Genomic DNA, 23938 nt, shown 5'->3' on the forward strand with positions numbered 1-23938 from the left:
CCATGGATTCAAGTTGTTTTGCAATTTTCTTGGCAATAATGCTTAGTCAAACTCAATGGCGGCCCATTAGTCATGCTAATTATCTATGAAGTGATCATTGAAATGATGGCTAATAGACTTGAACACTTTATGATATAGGCTTTTATATGAAACATAATATAGCTTTTTCAAGACATCAAGTCAATGACAACAATGCTTACATAGAAATTTAGTATGCTATGATTTAGAACAAAAGGTCTTACGATGCAAGTGGGATGTGACCAATGTAACTCTCTTCTTCAACTACTGAACAAAAGATTACAACAAAGACTTACATACGCATTACAAGTCAGCTTGGCAACTGCAATTGCAGTCCTTTGAAATGATTTTACACGATCCTAACCATGGAAGAGATGTGAAGACTTCACTCTGAGAAGGAAAGATCGTGCCATTTATGGAGGTTTCCTTTGTCAACATTCCCAATAGCTAAAGTTTCTAGATCAATTATCAACAAGCCTTGGTTTCCACAACATGTGAATATGGTTTCCACAATTGCAAAACTTTTGTATGACCGACATGCTTTGAAGCTACCAATCCTCACAAGGTCCTCTTTGTTAGGGAACCTCTAGCAAAAAGTAACTGCATGGTGCCCATGCTGCAAAGCAAAACATTTACTATGACATTGCAACTGTCATGACATCTACATCCCACTAAAATGGTTGAGATTCATAGAGTTTGTCTCAAGAGATGGGCAGGTAGCACATGAGCATAATTTACAGCCTATTCCACATTATGCAAGGCTTGGATAGCCAGAAAATGCTGAGGTGGGAGTGCCACGGGATGGTGGACAGCCCCATGCCTTATAGGAGATACATGTGGGACAGCCAGAGGCTCTTGTTGAGCCAGTTTTATGTAGGTCTATGAGGTTTTCTAGACCGCCAGATATATTTACTCCATTGCTAAGGCAAGTTATCAGCTTTCTATGCTGCAACATGAGGGGATTTTTTTATATTTGGACTCATAGGAACTTTTGGATATTTGGCAGACATGCAAATGCATTTCTTTCATTGGATAAGCTATTGCAGTCTTCAGATAATATGAATTACTCACAATATGCTAACCTTTTTAACCATCTCAGATTGATGAGTGCTCCTAGTTTCACCAATGATTTGGGGCTCGAATCTGGCAGGCTGCATGGCAATGCACACGAGCGGTAAAACAGAGATAGAAAGCAGCAAGAACCCAAGCACCAGTGAAGAACCTATGTGAGCAATAGTGGGACATGAACTTGATGAGAGGAAAAAGTACAAGACGGTACATCTCAATGTATGGGCACAATTGACCAAAATCCTCTGAGAGTGTTCCGAGTATGGCCGCACTAAAATGGTCATTTTAGCCTATTCCATGATCAGCTGCATCAAGTCATCAAAGCATCAGTTGCCATCAGAGTACATTAAGAGTTGACAACAATGGCTTGGCTGCATACCAACTTGATTGGTTCTCCTTCCCCTATTCCCTTTTTTGGTGATTCTGCCAGACTTTAATAGCTTGCCCTATTTGTTATTGCCATCAGATTTTTCCATTCGATCCTGTACTCATCTCAGCCATCTTCCTTCTTGCCGTTTGCCCCTTTCACTGCGCCCCTTGTACCTGCCCTTTCTCCATCTCCATTGTATTCTCATGTGTATTTATTATAAATGAATTCTGGCACTCAATCACATACTAGTTCTTATAACGATTCCTCTGTTTCTCTCTTTTCCCTTAGGCATGGGCATTTGTTTTCTGAGTTCATTTTTCAGGGCACTCAATGGCAGCCTCTGTGACTCTCCAAAAGAGCTTCCCCATCTCGTTAAGCTTCCCTGATTGACTGAAGATTATCTATTGTGGCATGTTGAGCTTTTTGGATTGCTAGCTGAGTGTCTAGTGTACCGACACCTATGGTGCCATGGTCATCGTAAGAGCCACGTGGATGAACCAGCTCCATGAAGTTATATGCTGCTACACACATGGATCCCAGTACCACTGCTTAGACACATGCTCGTGACCCATTTCTCCACCCTGAGAGGCCTATATTGACATTACAGGTCCAACTCTGCTGTTGAGCAACCCCTTTTCGCTCCGGCCATTCTATTGAGTCGTTGTAGAATCTTGACATTCTTTGAGTTAAAATATTTACCACTCTTTTTATTTCCATGTATCTTTGGTAGGCCATCTCCTTAGTCAGTAATTTTGGAAGTCAGCACACTGGTGAAGCCTAGAGATAGCATACCCTTTTTTGGAGCTAAGCAACAGAGGGTCAAATCTTCAAGGCCAGCCTTTGAATAATGGCGTACAAGCCAAGGGCAGTCCTAAGTATGCACTTTTCATTATTTGAATGTAATAACAGAAATATTAATAGCAATGTTTCGCAATGCTGCACTCTTGTAAAAGCTGTACTGCAAAACTAACAACAGATACAAATCCAGCTTACAGTGAAAGCAGATTGATGCAAACCAAGAAGGTGTCTAGATTTGTGGCTACCTGTTTTATTGGAAGCCTTGCTCTTATGATGGCCTCGACGTGCAAGCAGTAAAAACATGCCACCTGCTACTAGTACCGCAGTAAATAAAGAACATCCAATCACAATACCAGCAACTACACCTCCTTTAACTCCCTGACGGCTTGCCTCCACAAAAGTTTCTGATAGCATGACACATTTACAGGCAATATAGAAAATTTTGAAAGCATGTGTCTTTCCAAAGGAACAGGTATTTGATTACATAAATCACATATGTGTAATTTTACCATTGTAAGGATATGTTATATGAAATTGTAATAGCTCTGCTGGACCAAAAAATGGGCTGTCTGCAATTAGCCAATCTGTAAAGGTATTATAAAGGCGAATCACCTCAGAGTCGTTGAAGCGATGCAAGGGAGTGCTTGGGAATAACTTGATAGTCATTCGTATTCTTGTGCCCTCAAGGTGAACTTCTGATATGTTTAGCTGATATGGAAACACTTTCAATCCGTCAGACAAATATTTAACAAAGTCATCCTCAAAAGGTGGGAAGTAGCTGAATCCAGGACTCTTCAAGCCGTACCCCACCAACAGTGGGGCAGCACAGAGACAAATCCTGAACTGTTCCAAAACGCCATATGCCACTTCCTGGTTTAGAGACGAGTCACAGGTATTGTCGCTACATGCAACAGGTAAAGAAGGAGCAGGAATCTCATTGCTGATGTTCTTAATGTCAGCATTTAGATTTGATTTGTCACATTCTTTGGCTGATAGTCTGTCCCCACATGCTGGATTTCCATTCAGCCTGGTCAAAAGAATGGACTGAGAAATGGAATTTTATATACTTCGTGATGGATGATGGTTACCAAGTGTGCATTCCAAACTACTTCTACCCACATCAAAAGATCAATTAGACTGATAATTGATTATTTCATTTGAAGTGTGTATTTTAACCACATTATCACTTACCAGAATGTCACATTTGATGGGTAATCTATATAATCATTTGTTTCAAAGTTATTCTCTCGAAGATCTCTACAAAAAGACAACACAGTGTTTCTCAAAATGTTCACAATTTTCTAGACCATTGTCATGATTTGTCAACTGACAAAATAGGCTACTTACAAAAACAGTTTGGCTGATGGCCTAGTGTAATTAACACTAGCGGTGAGATTTGAAGGGATCACTCCACTTAAGTTGTTATTTCTCAGCTCTCTGCAATCAAAATTCAATTTTTTTAAGGAGCTCAAGCATACAGCTGCCATTGTCGACTAACTCTTCTTTACAGTTTATATGAAAATGAAGCACTTACACCAGTTCATGATAACATTTACAGCTTCTATGACTAGAGCTTCCTTTTTCTTTTGACAAGGGCCATTGTCAGTTTATGTGTATACAGAATCCTGGGAGAGTGTACATACTAGTTCTATAGCAGCTCAATAAAGTTAAATAAAATGCTGGGTTTTTGCCACAAGCACTTACACCAGTTCATGATAACATTTACAGCTTCTATGACTAGAGCTTCCTTTTTCTTTTGACAAGGGCCATTGTCAGTTTATGTGTATACAGAATCCTGGGAGAGTGTACATACTAGTTCTATAGCAGCTCAATAAAGTTAAATAAAATGCTGGGTTTTTGCCACTATTCCTATGTAAGAGTTTCAAAGAGTAACTTACAGAAACTGTAGATTCTCCAGTTCGGCTATACTTTGAGGCAGTGTTCCATTGATGCTATTGTACGACAAAATCCTGCCCAATAAACAACACAGAATAAAAGGTTAACCCATATTGAAATGATTTTTCGCTTTTCAAGTTTCAAATGCTATTGATCTCACTTTAAAAAACACTCATTTTAAATTAGACCTTTCATATGGCTTAACTGGTGAGATGTTCAAGGTGCGTCTGAGGTACCTGAACTCTCTGTCATCATGACAACTATAAAGGGGGAAAGTTATGAGAATTATAGTATACTATGAGGGGCGATGTAAGAACATACAATGAATTCAAGTTTGCTGGAAATTTGGGAGGAAGTTCACCATGGAAATAATTCTGGCTAAGGTCTCTGAAAAGAAGAAACTAGATAGCATTAATAAAAAAGGACATGAGAAATTAAACATGCCATCAAGTAACCACAAATTTACTCACAGAAACTGTAAACGTATTAGGTCTGTGATGTTTTGAATGGTGCCACTCAGATTGCAGTTTCTTAAGCTCCTATACAAATCGAAAACAAACATATATAGTGACGATACCTTTTAAAAACCTAAAACTGCACATGAGCATCAATTAAAGGTTGCAAGCAGAATTTCAAATCATCAATCCTAAAATGTCATTGAATAATGGGTACTCAGTGCTGTTTTCACTCCATTTCAGTAATGAGCAAACGAGCCAAACAGGACACCACATTTAAAACATCTAGCATGCATCTTCAACAAATGTAGCATCTATCTCTAAGAAGGTCATATGCTTGTCTAATTGATGTCTCCACGAGACCTCCATGATCAAAAACATTACAAAATTGCCTTGTATGTACAAACTAGCAATGATAATAAATAAAAACTACCAAGATAGACCATACAAACAAAAGCTATAAGTAAGCAGTTTGTAGAAGTAAAATTCCAGCCTAAGGAATAGCCTGATGACAAAATATGTCCACACAAGAAAGCATAGAGCTGGACCACAAAGTCTAAACAGAGGAAACTTAAATAAATCAATTCAAACCCTATTAAAGGGTGCAATGAATCCTTTAATCTTTGTGAGTGATCCCTGCGGTGTCTCATGAAAAAGGAACCGTCAACTATCATCAGGAAGCCTGACCCTTGCATCCACTCCTTCACAGTTAAATTGTCAATGTAGATGGGAAGAGATGTGTGACTATAACAAACTACCAAAAACACAACTTTGCCTAACCAATCCCCCCAAAATGATCAATCCTAAAGCTTTTATCATCTGAATAATAGTCCAACATTGTAGAATTAATAAATCATGATCTATATATTTAACATAGTCCATGCCATAGTTGATAACCTACGTTTCATACTTCCATACGTGCATGGGTATGAAAGACGTGCACAGGTATGAAAGTATGGTTCAGACCCCTGGGCTGGCTGAATCATATGTTGCCCTCATTTTCTGCTTTCAAAACTAGAAATATGTAAGAATGATAAGTTGAACCTTGGTAGGAATTTTAAACATTTCGACAAAGCTTACACTCTAAAAAACAAGCATAAAAGACAACGAAATTCGACAAGTGAACTGTATGAATTTTGAGAGAGTGTAGGCTATAGAGCACTCAGAACTACAGCACGAGAGAGAGAGAGAGAGAGAGAGAGAGAGAGAGAGAGAGGATGAGGATGAGCACTCAACAATGAGCACACTGCAATATGCATGGGTTGAGCACATGCTACCCTATTTTTGCACATGCTGAGCACACTGCCCTAAATCTGAATTTCTGCAAATGCTGCCCTGGTTCTGCACAGTGCACAGGTTAATGATTGATCTTGCTGGTTGCACAGGAACAAGCTGAGGCACGTAGGCTGCACATGCAGGTAATCTATAGGGGAAAATATTGAGGCTGCGGCAAAAAATGTCACCAAACAAAAAGCAGCAGTTTTGACAAGTTGGGAGCAATTTTTTTAAAACCCAAAAAATGGATAGGCATGAAATGGCTTTCATATGTCTGCATACCAGACATTTACAGACGTCTGGTATGCTGAATCATATGTGTCCGAATCCAACTATAGTCCATGCCCACAAGTGTATTGCACATGCTGTCGAGGATTTGTAAATGGAAAAAGAAATGAATATCTTTGCGGAAAAATGATGTAAATTATGTGATTCATTGATCTACAAGACATATGCTCCTTAAAGCAAGGATAGGCTTATTTAAAATAATGACGAGCAAAAGCAGTGCCTCAGTTAGCAAACTATTCAAGAGTATTTCATAACAGCAGTTGAGATGCAAAACCTAGACTTCAACTGATTGATTAAATGCAGAGAAAGAAGGAAGTAACAAATAGCAGATTGGTTTAGCACTGTCTAAGGAATTCATTCTCACATTCTCACAAGTTGGGACATCTTATAATAGCTTGAGGGTATCGATCCACTGAGCTTGTTGTTGTCTAACTGTCTGTGGCAGAACAATGAGCATAAGAAGTAAGTACTGCAAACAAACAATAAAGGGATAAGTTCCAAATTCCAAAAATATAGGACTTACAAATGTATTAGGTTTGGCATTTTGGACAATTCAGGAGGCAGTGAACCAGTTAGCTCATTGTTATCTAATAATCTGTAAAATGAATGACTTTGTCACATGGTTAAGCTTCCATACAAAGGCCAAGCTTAAAAACACAAAATGGGCATTCACAAGCAACTCACAAGTGTATGAGGCTATCAAGCTCACCAAGCTCTGGAGGAATGCTCCCACTGATTGAATTGTTATTCATATGACTGCATATGGCCACACGATGATCATTTTTAGAAAACGTTTTTTCTTCCAACTCAACTTTAGCTTGTCGCTGATTTTCCAGAAAATTGCTCATTATCTCCTCTCACAAGCTCCAGTTTCCCACAGTTTATTAACTTTTGCTGTTTTCTCCTTTAACCATATTCAAGAAGCATGGTGTAGTAATTTAAGGAATATATCACAGCTTGTAATCTATGTCATTTACAACTTGAACATTGAAGACAGAAGGTACATACAAATGCCTGGCTGTCTTCAGATACTGAAAGCTCTGAGGTATAGAGCCCGAAATCTTATTTTCATCTACCTGCAGCCTGATTAGATTTGGAAGATAGCCTAGGGATTCTGGCAATGACCCTGAGAATTGATTCCCATTTAGAAGCCTGCATCATGTCACAGCTATGCTGTAAGAAATCAAGCAATGAAAGGAACTCATAAGTTAAAACTATGAGACCATATCACCAGTTTAAGCCAACTCAACTTAGTGCATATTTAGATAGACAGTGTTTCTTGTTAACTCCAGATGCAATTGAAGCCAATTACCATGAAATATGAATCTACTATCCAATCTATGGATGAATGTGAGTTTTGTTTTTCGGCTCATATCCAAGGCATCAGTCCTACAAGCAGTTATGTTGAAAATATATGATTGTTGCAAGTTGAATCAAAATTTTCCATATAGCAATTCTATGCGGAGATTAACAAGTACATTACCACAAGGGATTTGACAATATCCCCCTGGCCCCCTCTTAGAGAGAATTTCACACACCAAATGAAGACAATTAAGTTGGTTGGCTGACGTTTGGGAAAGTTAAACAAAGGTGGTTCTATCAGCTGGATCCATTCATGTAAATATGCCTTGAACATCTATGTATGTTGAAATGATGAGTAAAGAGCTACAGTTGCATTCACAAAACACGATGTCTAGAGAGTCTCCCTGTCTTTTTTATTTTCTGCATTAGACTGGCATTTGGCACATCTAGCAGACATGCAATGCTTTTATTTTTTATTCGACCTCAAGTATCGCTGGTCATGTGGGCTACATTCGAGGATTATTACTATGGAAAACTACATCCATGGTCTCAGTGTTGTGATCTTCAAAGAGGTGGCTACTCCATGGATGGATATCATCCACACCAGCCTAGTTGTGCCCGCTTGTGCCCGCTTTGTGATCCCCTTCTAATCTTGTAGCCTTATGTTTTTTGTGGCATTTTGGCTCCATGTGTTGTTTTCTACTTGTCTTCGAGTGTGCTTCATTGGCTAGACCCTTTGTAAATATTTCAATTCATTAATTCAACCCTCTTCCAAAAAAAAAAAGAGACTCTACTCAGAGTTCGAGACAATCGGTAGTAAATGACCTTAAACCACCCCAATTTAGAAGAGAAGAGAGATAGAAATAATTATGCAATATAAATACGCTTGCAAAAAGGATGAGCTTGAAAGAAACTTGTAAGATCCTTGAAGATTGGGCTCATTTTGAATTTATATTTCTGGAATTCCTATCAAAAAGTGAATTAGAAAGGAATTTGGAGAATTGGGATAAGGCCATGAAGAAGAGAAAGCATTTGCCAACATATAATGCAGAGTATCCTAAGATGCTCCTCAAATCACAAGGGATACATGACTTTCAAAAACCAAGCGATTCATGTAAGTGTTAGATAAACCTCTTAAAAGAGAAGTTCAGCACAATGCTCTGAAGACACTTGAGGAAGCCAATAAATGTGCCTAGATCTATTAAGTCCATATGCACTTTAGACCACACATGCTTCAATGTTGCTATGATCCAAAGAAAAAGAGCTTCTTTACAACATCAACAAAATTTAAGCAAAAACAGTCATTCAATTAAAATCATAAACTAAACATGTCCAAAGACCTAGCCTAAGTCAATAATGTTGGGTATTTGACTCACGCCTTACTTACGCCTACGCTCATATGGGAGTGTCAGTGATCAGTAGGACACTGGGGCACTTTTTACTCTCGGTAAGAGAGGTTTTTTCCCCCAGACTTATGGTCTTATTGTCGTATGTACTTATGTGCTTATGTTACACACATTTGGGCACTTAGTGTGTGTCGGGTGTGAACACCCCCTACAACCCTAAGGTTTAAGGATTGTACTTTGTACTTTCAGGTTACACTCATTCAGTCTATTCTCTTGGGTGTCGTGCTTCAACTCTGTCTCTCACTCTCACATTGTCTGCTGAATCCCAGCTGTACCTCGATCCTCTGCTCTCACATTTGGTATCAGAGCTCAGCTCTGAACTCAGCTTCAGCCTGCAGTCTGCTGTCTGCAGTCCACGCCAGTTCCGCTCCAGCACGACTGCCTCCAGCACGTTCACCAGTCGTCGCCACCAGTCTGAAGGGCGACGCCAGCTCCAGCCCACGTCAGCAGTCAGTCTGCCTGTCGTCAGTCTCGCCAGCAGTCAGTTTCGTCAGCACTGAGGCGTGCTGTTCCTCTGTGCGCAGCCTTCGTTTGACTGTCTGCCTGTCGTCCGCCCGTCATACGTTGGTCAGCTCCTCCTCAGACAGTCTGCCCGCCAGACGACTCAACTGTCCTGCGTCGCCTGTCATCCACATCAGCAGCACTACGTCAAACGACGCCCACCAAACGACCTGCCACTGTGCAGCCTGCTCGTCCGACGACCTAACACACACCACGCGCAGCCCGCAGGTCAGACGTCAGCCCGTCCTGCCCGCCGTTTTGAAACCTCCACGTCAGCAGCTCGCGACTGTTCTCCCGCAGTTGACATGTCCACATCAGCAACCTGCGTCTGCTCGCCAGCCTGCTCTGCATCAGGTACAATTTTAAACAATTTTTTTTTTTAAATTTCAGCCCAGAACACAGTTCTGGAAGAGGAGGTTCACACGCGGCAAGCACAGAACAAGTGGGGGATAAATTTCATGCAAATTTCTGGACTGGATCATCAGAAATTTTGGGGCTTTTGTTTATTTTGTGGGCAGTTGCATTTGAACTGCTGGTACAGTCACAGAAAGACTGTTTTGACAGAAATTTTGGCAAAAAATTTTGGGGATTTTGAGATAATAGTGTTGCAGTGCACTGTTTGCACCTTGGGAAGCATGCATTAAAAGACAGTTTTCTGACAGAGTACGCCCTTGCACATTAATTGCAGAAACGTGTTTGCTGCAATTTCTGGAAATTTGCAGGTTTCCAGTTCATACTGCTTTGACATTGCTCATTTTGTCTTTGGAAATTTGTCATCATGGCAAATCAGGGAGGTGATGTCTTTACGTATGTATCCAAGGAAGACAGACTGGACGGAAACAACTATTCCCTTTGGTCATTCATGATGAAGAATGTATTAGTGGCCAAGAATTTATGGGATTATGTTAGTGGAGAGGAAACTCGACCGGGAGTTGTAGTTCCCGTTACTCCTCCTCCCCATGGCGCACGTGGACAGCGGGGACCTCAGCCCGCTCCACCTCAGCCACTTCCTCCAAGAATTGCAGCTCAAAAAGCTTGGGATACCCGTGATGCACAGGCCTTGTTGCTGATTGCTCTGGCAGTTCAGCGGTCCATCATACCTCATATCCGTTCGGCATCTTCTTCATGAGATGCATGGTTGACTTTGGAGCATATGTTTGCAGGAAAGAATGAGACTCGGATCTCTTTCTTGAAGAAAGAGTTGGAAACTCTAAAGATGCATGAAGGTGATTCTATGCAGGATCACTTAAATAAGATTCAGGACTTGAGGGAGCAGCTCATGAATGTAGATGAGTATTTTTCGGATGCACAGTTGATATCCACCACCTTGAATTCCTTACCTCCTTCGTACTTGTCTTTTCATACTGCATTAAACCTCACCATGAGGATTGCTGAGCACCCACTCACTTTCATTCAGCTGGTTAGTTTGCTTCTAGAGGAGGAGCAAACACGGAAAAATAGTGGTCTGGATGCTATAGTCTCTGAGCGGGCTTTTGTGGCAAGAAAGAAAGGCAAGAACAGCAAGGTGAAAAATGCTTCACAGAGTTCTGGCACTTCGGGCACATCGCAGAATCAGTCACAAGGGGGGACGCAAGAAAAGAAAGGAAAATGTCATTATTGTAAGAAGCCCGGCCACTATATCATTGAGTGCAGAAAGCGCATTGCCAAAGAGAAGAAGAAGGAGTCAGGAATGTATATTTCTACTACTCCTTCCACTGCTAGTGAGTCCGCGTCCTTTGTTGTGGATAGGGACTATTGTTTTTACACTTGCAATTATGACATCTCTTGGGCCGATAGAGCACTTAGCTCTACAGAGGATGCTGACACTTCGTTCTTTGACAGTGGTGCTTCTAGACATATTACATCTCACAGAGATTTGTTTGCTTCAGTTAGTGCACCTCCCGTTGGAAAATCGGTACAGTGTGCCAATAATGCATCATACCCTGCTCGTGGTATTGGGGAGATTCAGCTCACCGCCATTGATGGCTCTATTCTCCGCCTGCAGGATGCATTGTTTGTTCCTGGAATAAAGAAAAATTTGCTTTCTATTTCTTCTTTGGCACGTTGTGGTATGCAGGTCACCTTTGATGATGACCGTTGCATGGTAAGAGAAAAAGAATGCATGACTTTGGTCTTGACAGGATCTTTGTGTCATGGTTTATATGAGTTGGATGCTCTTTCAGTAGATCAGTCAGCATACTTGACATCCACTCTTACTCCTGCTATGATACAGGTGGAGTTATGGCATGCTCGTTTGGGGCATGTAAACTTTGGCAGCTTGATGCTTTTGCAGCGTACTCAGATGCTGGATGGCTTACCTCTCTTGGAGAGACCTCCTGATCACTTATGCGAGGGATGCATTTTGGGGAAAATGCATCGGTTCTCATTTCCTCATGATGTTGCTTTCAGAGCAACAACCAGATTGCAGTTGGTGCATTCAGATGTTTGTGGGCCTATGCAGACCATGTCATTGGGTGGTGGTTATTATTTTGTGACATTCATTGATGACTTCACACGTTTTTGCTGGGTCTACTGTTTGAAAAAGAAGTCAGAAGTGTATGATGCATTTTTGGCTTTCAATGCACTTGTTGAAAACCAATCTGGATGCAAAATTAAGACTCTCCGTTCGGACCGAGGGGGGGAATACATGTCCTCTATACTGAATTCTTTTTTGCAGTAGAAGGGCATAGTCCATCAGTATACTACAGCTTATACTCCACAGCAGAATGGGATAGCAGAGAGGAAAAATCGGTCACTCATGGAGATGGCCAGATGTATGCTGAAGGCAAAGAGCTTGCCTCATAGTTTTTGGATGGAAGCAGTCATGTGTGCTTGCCATATTTTGAACAGATGCCCTACCAAAGCCTTGAAGACCATCACACCATTTGAGGCTTGGAACAGCCGTAAACCTTCTGTTGGTCACTTTCGTACCTTTGGGTGTCTAGCCTATGCCCATATTCCACAGGTACTTAGAAGAAAATTCGACAACAAGGCTGTTAAGTGCATTGATGAGGAGACATTTGCTCCTACTTCCCGTATGACGACCATCAGGTCTATGATTGCTTTGGCTGCACATTATGGTTGGACAGTACATCAGCTAGATATCAAGACTGCATTTTTACATGGGGAACTTCAGGAGGAAGTTTATGTACAGCAGCCCATTGGTTTTGCAGTTGAAGGCTCAGAACATTTGGTATGCAAGCTCAAAAAGGCACTATATGGTTTGAAACAAGCTCCTAGAGCTTGGTATGAAAAGATAGATGCTTTCTTGCTTGGTCAGGGGTTTCTAAACAGCTCATCTGAGTCTACCTTTTACATATGTAAAGAAGGGGGATCTATGCTGATTTTATGTCTTTATGTTGATGACCTTTTGCTCACTGGAACACATGCTGATCAGATTTCAGCATTCAAACAAAATTTGCAGCAAACTTTTGACATGTCTGACTTGGGAGTTTTGCATTACTACTTGGGCATCCAGTTCATACATAATGCTCGAGGTATTGGGTTATCACAATCAAGATATATTGGGCAGCTTCTTGAGAAGTTTGGCTTACAGGATTGCAAGCCAGTTTGTACTCCCATGGAACCTGGACTGAAACTGTCATTACATGATGACAGTGATTTGTTTGATATACATACATATGCTCCTGCAGTTGGATGTCTTATCTATCTATGCAATACTAGGCCAGACATACAGTTTGCAGTTTCAGCTTTGAGCAGGTATATGCATCAGCCACGTATGTCACATTGGCAAGCTGTCAAGCGTGTTTTTCGCTACTAGCAGGGTACTCGTTCTCTTGGGTTGCTTTATGCCAAGGGGGAACCACTGCAGTTACATGCTTACAGTGATTCTGATTGGGCTGGTGATTATGATACACGTCACTCCACTAGTGGCAATTGTTTCTTTCTTGGCTCTTCTTGCATTTCTTGGCTTAGCAAGAAACAATCCACTGTTGCCACATCGTCATGTGAAGCTGAATACAAGGCAGCTTTCACTACCACAGTTGAATGCGTATGGCTTAGACGCTTGCTAGCTGATTTGGATGTATCTATTACTGAGCCTACTCCATTGTTCACTGACAGTCAGAGTGCCATTGCAGTGGCACGGAACCCAATGTTTCATGCTCGCACGAAACACATTGAGATTCACTATCACTTTGTCAGAGAGAGGCTACATGTAGGTGATATCAGCCTTGTCTATTGTCCTACCACCAGTAATGTGGCAGACATCTTCACCAAAGCTCTTCCTCGTGACAAATTTGAAGCATTTTGAGATGCTTTAAATTTGAGTGGCGGATGATCCTTGTACTCTTGATCACTCTTCACTCCAAGGGGGTTTGTTGGGTATTTGACTCACGCCTTACTTACGCCTATGCTCATATGGGAGTGTCGGTGATCAGTAGGACACTGGGGCACTTTTTACTCTCGGTAGCAGAGGTTTTTTCCCCCAGACTTATGGTCTTATTGTCGTATGTACTTATGTGCTTATGTTACACACATTTGGGCACTTAGTGTGTGTCGGGTGTGAACACCCCCTACAACCCTAAGGTTTAAGGGTTGTACTTTGTACTTTCAGGTGACTTATGGTCTTATTGTCGTATGTACTTATGTGCTTATGTTACACACATTTGGGCACTTAGTGTGTGTCGGGTGTGAACACCCCCTACAACCCTAAGGTTTAAGGGTTGTACTTTGTACTTTCAGGTTACACTCATTCAGTTTATTCTCTTGGGTATGGTGCTTCAACTCTGTCTCTCACTCTCACACTGTCTACTGAATCCCAGCTGTACCTCGATCCTCTGCTCTCACAAATAAGACTTTGAAAGAGCCACAACAAACATCTATGTTTCTCATGTTTGTCACCCAACCATTCTTAATGAAACTATCTGAAAAAATCTAAGAAAGGGGAAGACGATAATCAAAACCTAAAACATTTCACGAGGAAATGAAGGACAAACAAATCCATGTAGTACAAACCCCACCTTTAGCAAAAAATGAAGATATAAGATGGTAGAGATTTTTGCATATGGATAGTACAAATGTACCTTGTCATCATCTGTGGAATTTTTCCTTCAGTTCAAATGACTTATTCACAATGTACGAATTTGTCAAAGGACAAAGGGTCAAAAGCATGATACATAATTCTACGACTCACAATTATATGAACTATGCTCTTGTCAAAAAGCTTAAGGTTCCCAAATAGTGCCCATGAATATGTTGTGCCCATGATACAATGGACATGACAAAAGGCTATGGGATGTTGAGAAACCAAGTCATTCAATACATTTCCTCTACTTCATTCCTATTTTCGGTTTCCATTTACAGCCCCAAAAAGGCTCTATTTGGATCATAAGTTAGTGTCTCTAGGCACCACCCAATAGAGCCCGGGCACCACCCAAGAGACTTCGGTGGGCACCACTCGAGAGTTGGGGCACCACTCCAGACAATCTATGCCTATAAATACAACATTGACTCCACCCATTTGGATCCCACACATTAATTCCTTCTAACACTAGCACTCTCTTCCATATTCTTCTCTCCTTTCTCCATCCTCTCCACTACCATTCACACCTTGCGAGGAGGACATTACAGTTCATGGCTTCTACATCTGTCTCCACTTGACATTTTGCAGCCTAAATCATTTGGCATCAACGCTCCTCACCTGAATCATCCTCAAGCTTGCATTTGCAGCACTTTCAAGCCATCTACAGCAAGTTACACCCTCTTTATCATCCCTACATCAGATACTTGCATTTTTGTGTTTTCTTCACTCCTAAAGGGCTTCCCACATATCGCCTGTCTACAGCCACTTAGATAGACAAATCTTCATCAGATATTCTTGTGTTTTCTTCTTTAATTGGCTGCCCAGCAATCACCTTGATAGCAACCATCATCTTGGAGAGACTTCAGCATATCTTTCATCTCCAAGAGCTCTTGACGACTACGTTTCAATCCCTCTATAGCTGGCTATCCTTTCCTTCACTATTCAGCATTACTTCGATACCCTCTTGCCAAGAAGACTATGTTTTGCTCCCTCTACAGGGAAGATTTCCCACAGGTATTGCCGCCTAATTAAACAAGATAGTGCACTCATCTTTAGAACTCCAGCTCCGTTGTATCAGCTTGGTTCACTTAGCATGATTCAGTGATTCATCATCATCTTCTTCTGTGTTTTCTTTGAGTTTCTTCTTTTCTCAGTGTTTGTTATACACTCCTGTACTTCTCCCTACAAACCCTACTATTTCTTTGATATGGTATGAGTACGTACTGCTCTGCTAGTATTTTGGCATGGTATCAAAGCACTCCATCATACTATTTTGACATGGTATCAAAGCAAGGTGCTCAGTGAGCTAAAGATCCTCTTCATTGGAGAAGGCAAACAAAGGTTGCAAATTTGGTATCACCTCTATCTTTTTCCCCTTATATTCCATTGCATCATTGGGAGATAGCCTTATCTTCTTCTCCCTCCCACCCTCCCTTTATAAGTTTGACACACCGGTACTATGGCCTCTACACAAATTGAAGGACCAACCACTGGGTGCACCCCCTGCAATAAGAACGGTGTACCACTAAAGATTTTTGGTATCGACCTTTGTTCCCTACCCCCCCCCCCCCCCCCCCCGAGTATATGCATCTTCCCCCCAGTACTCCTTGTGCCAACTCACCTTTCTAGGCCACAAAGATTACTCTACACTAGCTATCAAATTTTTATGCTCAAGGCAATAAGATGCATCTGATGTGCACTAAGTCCCTATGAGCAAAAGGACAATCTAAGATCTCATCAAGCACTACCAGCTCCTTGAGATTGTCACAATGCACTACAAAGGTTTCCCCCACCCATTTTCAAGTGCAGTGGCTTTTTCAGCCACTAGTTCTACAGTCCACTCCACTGAGAGACAGTGACTTTTGGGTGCCATCTCATCAGTCGCCGTCGAGAGAAAATGGTTGTTGGACTCCTTCCTCTCCTTGAGCTTCTCAGTCTACTTCACTAAGAGATAGTGGTTGTTGCCTACCTATGGCTCCTCAAGAGCTATCTATTCCCTCACCTCCCTTGTCTTGCTCCATAGGCACCACCTCCGATGTAGGCATCGAGGAAATTTTGTGTTACCCCTCCCTCCACTCCCTCCTCTACTCAGGTTCAAGAGGCCATCTCTAGGAGCTACCTAGATTCTGTTCCATTGGAGCCTGCATACCTTCTTGGGCAATGCCACAGTGGCACTTCCTTTGTCATCAAACTTTTTGAAGGCCGTGATCCATGAGTTTCTTGATTCCCTATCTCACACCGGGGGGGATTCAAGGGAGGCTTATCTTTCTTCTACTTCCGAGGGGGATCCCATTCCTTTAGCTTCAAATGGGGTCCCGGTCCCTACTCATCCTATAGTTCTTTACACACGCTTTACCTTCTTGGGGTGGTTGACATCTCCATGACCCATTGATTCCCATTCCCAAGATCTACAGATTTGTCCTAGTTCAGCGCTTTGGATGTTTTAGCCATGGCTTGGTGGCTAGGCCTTCATATACCTTTCAACATGGAATAAGGGAGTTTGTGGCTTCTCTCTCGCGGTTGAGTTTCGGGTATTATCAGCCCATCATGTCTACTATTCTTCACTACAGGTCACCTTACAAGTGGAATATTGGAATTTCAGGGTTGATCTTCTCTCTCTCAGTCCTCTTTCTTGCCCCTTTTTGGGCCTGAGAGGGAGTGTTCAGAAACCAAGTCATTTAGTACATTACTTCGTTCCTATTTTTGGTTTCCATTTACAGCCCCTCTTTGAGGATTTGACTAATTTCTATCTTTCTCTGAAGGGGCAGAGTGGCAAACGCATTCTCACTTGGGTAGAATCTAGCAATCAATAAAAGATGGACCTATGGAAAAACGGTACAGTTGGCAGGGAGGAACACAATGTTTATACTGCAAACATAGAGACAAAAAAACTTGGAAACTTAGATGAATAAAAATAATGAATCATGTACAATGATAATTCAATGAAGCCGCAAGGTTCCGTGTCTCATAGACCAATATTGATGTGAACTGTGCTGACATGGCTACCCAGGTAGCAGCACCTATGAAGAAGTTTGCACTGTGAAGGGAGCAAAATGCAGTCCTTCAGGCAGATAAGTCAATGACAAAGATAAGAGCTGCATCAAATAAAGAGCAGCTGCAATCTAAAGAGGCAGGGTAGCTGCAGATGATAAATGCCAACTCCAGAAGATAGATACTAATGAAAAAGATCTCCAGTAGGCAGCCAGTGACAATACAATGAAGGATCAGGGTTCTGTGTCTCATAGACCTGTACTGAGGTGAACAAAGACAAGTCAATGACATTGAACAAGGCTCGAAGATGACTGCACTCACATGACCAGGCGGCAGCACCTATGAAGGAGTCTGCACTGTGAAGGAAGCGAAATGCAGTCCTTCAGGCAGATAAGTTGATGGCAAAGATGAGAGCTGCATCAAATAAAAAGCAGGTGCAATCTAAGATGCAGGGCAGCTACAGATGATGGATGCCAACTCCAGAAGATAGATACTGATGAAAAAAATCTCCAGGCCTTCCTTTTTGGAAAAGGGTGGTGAAACCCTAACTTCTGGTAATTGCAGCAACCAGTTTTAATAAATAAATAAATGAAATTCAGCATTTTACCAACTTTGGGCTGGAGTGACCTCATGGAAAAAGATGAGCCGACATTGATTGACCCCAAAACCTCAGCCTCCCTTGTGGTATTTCTTTTTAATTAGCTCTAGAAACTGATGAGTTATAACAAGGAAAGGGAAAGTATTTTAGACATGATGCATCAGTGCTTTTTTATGCTTTACCTCCCATTTCCATGATTTGATTATTTATGATAGTCAACTAGAAATTTATTAATATAATCTGCAAAACAGATATTACAAGAGTCATTTGAGTTCCATCTTGTCTATTTCACAGGGTTGGTTGGGAAACTTCTCTATTGGCTTGCATGTAGGTCGAACACTTATCACAAATCAGGACTTAGTAGAATACTGTGTGGTAAATTATTTGGTGCTTGTTGTTCCCACTCATGTATCAGTCAAGTCAACCACCTTATACAGAATTTTATGCGGTACAGGCGACATGGCAGTTGTATCCAACATCAGGTGGCCTTAGACATCATCATCTGGCCTCATTCTTAGGGAGGCTTCTCATGATTGATCCAAATTTCCAAGTGAGGCCTTGCTGGCAAAGCTAGTGCTCATGTGCCAAGAGGAGAGCCTTGGAAGACATTGCTGATCCATACTTTAGATTGTGCTCCGTCCTGTGGTAGACCGTGGAAGACATTTCTGATCCATACTTTAGATGTGCTCCGTCCTGGGGTAGACCTTGGGACTCGTTGACATACTGCAATTATTGTTTGCTCCTCTCAAAGCTCTCCATCTTACTACTTGAAGCAATACCTCATGGGATTTCTCAAGCATGGTTGAATCCCAGAGCTGCTCTGTTCCAACATTCAGTTTCATCCATAGAGGAGATACAACTGCCCCTTGTCTAAGCATTCAGCTTTCACTTCCTTCAGAAGTATCCCTTTGGTTACATTCTCATTGGTCTTGAAACATAGGATATAACTTGCCTATGGACTTGCATGCTCTTTTAGACATGGGGCAATTTATGTCAGCTATCTTGTCAGGATTACCAACATATTGTTTCCAACAGTTAGGTTTGCACCATATGATTGACAGATAGATTCGTTTGCAAATGCAATTAGACAGAGATAGGGTTCAGTTTCTTAATAATGGAATTGTCTAAAAGCATCAAGCACATATGACTGTTGATATCATTCTATTCTTTCTTAGCATGTTCAGTTGTATCCTTCTTAGAAATGTAGGTTATCATTGATCATTGTGCCATTTCAAAGCAGTACTGCCTTACAAATGAGTTAGATTCTTCAGCTTCCCTAACTCCTCTGGGATGCTTCCTGAGATATTGTTCCACATGAGATCCCTGGAAAGAAGCCTTACAATTAGAGTGATCTACGTGGGACTTTAGATAGTACAAGAGATAAGAATCAATAAAATGCAGAAAGTTGAGGCAGTTGTCAAAAGACAATATACTCACAGAATAGTAAGAGAGCTGAGATTTCCAACCCGCCGAGGCAATGTTCCAGTCAAGTTTAAGTTTAAGAGGTGCCTGAAATAGATTTTATGAACAAGAATGATCAAAATAATTACATCTCAAATAGGACATTGGGTCCAGTCTAAAGTTCAAAGTTGGCATGGGTACTCAAAAAGTTGTTACCGAGATCTCACCTATAATCAAAGCTGACATAGATGGCCATGAGGATGATGCATGCATATTTTCAATATTTAAATTTCAAATCTATTTACATACACTGTTAGCTCCTAACGAGCCGTCACGATGCATCAAGCGTTCAATGATAAAAGATTTTTGACCTGCAAAATTCCCTGTGCCAAATGGCATGAAAGATCGCAAATTATCCAGTGATAGTGCAGATAGGACATTGAATCAATTCTATAACTTAAATTTGGCATACCCAATCATAGAGGTGATAAGGTCACAATAATATTATGAATGCTATAAAAATATTCCATATTCTTAAGACGAAGGTTGGTCTATAATGAAAAACTGCCAAAGGTACTCAAGAGGTTGCTAAGGCCTCATTGATACTCAATTCATGATAAATGGACCACCCGTAAGTTTTAGTAGCTCAGATCTTAAACAATCACCATAAGCCACATAGAGAATCCAATCCAAAATGCATAAGGCACACAAAAGCCTAGAAAGAGAGGCTGAAAGATATGTTGAGCATGCTGCCTGGATCAACACAGCCTATAAGAAACTGCCATCCACAAATAGAAAACTTATAAGAGGCTAGTTGAAGCGGAACTGGTGAACATGCTGAAAACAAGGAATGAGCGAAAACGATCAAACAACGCCACCTTAGACTTGATCAAATGTGAAAAGTCCAATAATGTGTCCTAGTCGAAAGACATGTTGATCATGCTGCCTGGATCAACACACAGCCTATAAGAAAGCACCATCCACAAATACAAAACATAGAGGCTAGTTGAGGAAACTGAACTAGTGAACATGCTGAAAACAAAGACATGAGCAAAAACAATCAAACAATGCCACCTTGGCTTGCCTCAAAATGTGACAAATCCAATAATGTGATCTTAGACTTGACTCAAAAACAAGCATGAAAGAGGAGCATGAGCATGGCAATGTAGGAGGAGAGCCTCACAAGGATTCATGAACAAGGGCTTCCAATGTACTTTAGCTCTAGCTCTCCCTAGCTCAAGAGACATTGGAAATCATTGCACAACAAGGTTCAAATTGGCTAACACCCTTCAGCACACATCTTGATGCTATAATGCCATTACATGTAAATAATACTCTGTCTAATCAACTGCTGAAATAAATGGGTGTATTGATATATCTTGCAATATTTTACAAGTGAACTATGAACTTAGAAAGGCAGACTCCAAAACACTGATCGATGAGCAATCAAAGAGTCCATACAATGAGACACAAAGAGTACTTTGAGTCAAAAAAGGGTGACCACTAGTGAGCCATAGGCCTATCTAAATGGCTTATTTTTGGCATTATGTCAAATACACCCCCAATACTCTGTAAATAGGAGCCTAGTGGGTGCATCCCTCATCCCATCATCATTATTCAGCTGGTGCCCATCAGCCCTCCTCACGCCCACTGCTATCTATACCCCTCCCGGTGGGTACCTCAGTTTGTGGAGACTTCTAGAGTAGCCACTAGGTTGACATTGAGGCCTATCATGTCTGCCAATCTGTGAGCTTGGCACATAGTTATATGCATACAGTGCAGGCCATGGGCTTTAGGAATGAATGACTATCTTCCAAATAGACTTCAAGGGTTCATCATCACCTCTTCGACAGCTCACCCTTTTCTTCATGGATCTTCGGTAGTTGGAAAGGTTCAAGCCCTTCTCATGTTGTTGAAGAAAATATCATCTTTTTTGCAATTTTACATACCAATTCCAAGCTATCAACACAATGGAATGAACTACAAGAAAAAGGCAACTGTCAAGTAGTTTCTCAAGCAAACTTGGGAATGGGAGATGATGGTGCAGTCCTATGTCATGCTGTCTACTTCTATTCCAAAAAGAAGTAAAGATAGGACAAAACCATTTTTGGGTGGAGATGCATGAGCAGTATTCATGAAAAGCTGAGGTTCAGCATAAAGGTGATTGCAACAATATTTGAAATAAAACCTCTAAGGTTTTGGAGAGGAGTTTTTTAAACCAATAAAAAGCCTCTAAATTTTAGGAAATAGATTTTAAACAATGAATATGAGTCCCCCTTTTTTTTTCCCCATTGCAATCCTTGGAGAAAAACTATAGTCATTTGGTATTGGTGTTTTTGTATTATTCTCAAAAATGTATTTGGAAGTACATAATCTTGGTGTATACATCCACAGATTTGGAAGTTGACCATTTTCATAACAAAAGGATGAGAAGGCTCCTTCAAGATTTGTACAGCTTTTCACCATTATAGTTGTTCCAATCTCAAAGAGCTTATTAACCATGCTATTCTTAGACACGGGAATGGACCATATGCATAGCAAGCTCTTTTAGAACATTGATAATAAATGACTGTATGATAAGATGCCCCAGACTCTTAAGAGACAGGTAATAAGCAGCACTAAAACCAGTTAGTAACCCGTTGTACCTCAAAGACACCCATCAATTGTGCAAACAGATTGTCCCTAGTGTTACAGATAGGCCAACTGAATCATTGAACTACTCGTCGGGCCTCATAGTGTTGGAGTCTCATGCATAAGAAAAGGAAATTTGAGACATGGCTTCACTAATATCTTCTAACAAGTACTAGTAGCCAACTCAAGCTTCAAGCTTTTGGAACCTGTTTTACAGCTTTTTGTGCAATTTCCTTTTGTCATTAAGCAACCATAGAGGGAGGAACAAATGACCTGGGCTTAGAAACTTACAATTCACGCACTCGTGTTTGATTGCAGTAGACACCATACCACTGATCTCCACAAGGATCATTGCCTGTCCAGTTCCTTGTCAGAAAGCCCACGGGGTCCTGTGTATGCTGTAAGAAGGCCTTCAAGGAAGCCACTGCAAGGTGCACAAAATGGCCTGAATGCTATAGGCTTCAAGAAGAGACAAGCTTTAAGCCATTCTATGCAGTAAAAACCAAGCATGCCTAACAACCACAGTAATCAAGCAGCGTACCATCATTCTGATCAGTTTCTGCTATGACCACGGTTGTTAAAAGAAACATTGGCAAAGCACAGCATAAAACAAGCCGTGCAATCATCTCCCCAGGCACTTTGAAACGCCATGTGTTTTCCTGTGCCATTGCTGTTGGTAAGCTGGATTATCCATTAAAATCTTGCATGTTTTCGGAAATGTATGTATTTCCAGTCCTGATGATGGCCAATGCTATGATCTTCCTCTCCTCAAAACCGAAGTATGGTCTGCCAACATCAGTCATACAAAATGCCATACTTGCAAGGCGCCAAACGCTCAATTTGCATCAAATCAAAGCGTTTCTGTTCACGCAAGGTTGTCCAGTAAGTTTGTGGAGACGATGGAAAGTTTTAAGGAACCACGTCTTTCTATGCATTTATCATGCATCTGAATCTAAAGAACGCCGACGTTGTCTTTCCAGTCTTCGGCATTGTTCCTTCTTCTGGCTGCTGCTCTCCTGAAGGAGCCCTAGAATAAACTTTCTTGGAACCACCTCTTTTCTCATGCATTTATGACTCCAAAGAACGCTGACATTTATTACGTATTTTGGGGTATTCCTTTTCCCTTTTTCTGGCTGCTGTCATGGCCATTGTAAGATGGAGAGTGCAGCCACCTCTTCTAAGCATCTACCATGCATTTGTGACTCTAAGGAACGCTGGCATTTCTTTTGATAAATCACATCTTTTTCCTGCCTTGTTCTTTTCGTCATCTTCTTCAAGCTGCTGGTGTGGTCATCCACGAGGAGGAGGATAAGCAATCTTGTATTGCGCACGTCCAAGCCCGCGGTGAAGAAGGGATGGTGAAAGAGATCAGTTGAATGGAGGCGACATATGGCAGGCCGTGTAAGCTCCTCCTCTCACTATCTCAGCAGTTTTCTTTCCTGTTCGGAAGAAAACAACAGAAGAGACCTTGGCGCGGTAGAAAACAAGAATCAAACTCATAGGGTAATAACAAAGGTTATTAGACAACTGGCATAGAGTAAGACAAATGCTGGCATCCTTAACGTGCGCGGGGTGATGGACTATACCGCGTCGAGTGGGCCAACGATCTAATGTCAACGGCCCGATACTCTATTTACTTCATGTGGATATACATATCTATACTATTAGTTAAGGAGAGGTGGGGGGGCGGGTGCCACGTGGCAGCCCCCACCTCCCCCACAAAAAAAAAAGAGAACGCACGGGCGGGTGCCACGCGTCCAGCACCTGCTCCCACCCCGCAAAAATCGTGCACACCCTGACGCTTCGCACCGGGGCGAGTCTAGGCGCAGAGCGCCTAGTTATATCATCAGCATCTTTAACGACGCAACATCCTAGGTCGATTGCAAAGCACCACGA

General features: G+C 41.5%; 1 protein-coding gene and 1 long non-coding RNA gene across 2 annotated transcripts in view; one reads left to right on the forward strand and one right to left on the reverse strand.

Annotated features, from left to right (window-relative positions):
- The window catches only part of LOC148032341 (putative LRR receptor-like serine/threonine-protein kinase At1g06840), a 37740-nt gene extending 14239 nt beyond the window's left edge, over positions 1-23501 (reverse strand). The window contains exons 1-15 of the mRNA XM_087682972.1: positions 22584-23501; positions 22334-22466; positions 19448-19519; positions 19262-19333; positions 7177-7320; positions 6853-6924; positions 6692-6763; positions 6533-6604; positions 4621-4689; positions 4472-4537; positions 4153-4224; positions 3602-3691; positions 3446-3511; positions 2764-3281; positions 2500-2658 (exon numbers count right to left, since the gene is read on the reverse strand). Coding sequence (XP_087539098.1) covers positions 2500-2658; positions 2764-3281; positions 3446-3511; positions 3602-3691; positions 4153-4224; positions 4472-4537; positions 4621-4689; positions 6533-6604; positions 6692-6763; positions 6853-6924; positions 7177-7320; positions 19262-19333; positions 19448-19519; positions 22334-22466; positions 22584-22710 — 1804 coding nt within the window. The 5' untranslated portion in view covers positions 22711-23501. The remainder of the gene's footprint in view (positions 1-2499; positions 2659-2763; positions 3282-3445; positions 3512-3601; positions 3692-4152; positions 4225-4471; positions 4538-4620; positions 4690-6532; positions 6605-6691; positions 6764-6852; positions 6925-7176; positions 7321-19261; positions 19334-19447; positions 19520-22333; positions 22467-22583) is intronic.
- Positions 815-2571, forward strand: LOC148032342 (uncharacterized). Its single transcript, XR_015691612.1, has 3 exons — positions 815-2063; positions 2187-2331; positions 2445-2571. It is a non-coding gene; the product is annotated as an uncharacterized LOC148032342 (long non-coding RNA).
- Positions 23502-23938: the final 437 nt, after the last annotated feature.

Source organism: Lygodium microphyllum, chromosome 8 (genome assembly GCF_053477565.2).
Source record: "Lygodium microphyllum isolate KBCC chromosome 8, Lygodium_microphyllum_v1.1.10, whole genome shotgun sequence".
NCBI classification, from domain to species: domain Eukaryota; kingdom Viridiplantae; phylum Streptophyta; class Polypodiopsida; order Schizaeales; family Lygodiaceae; genus Lygodium; species Lygodium microphyllum.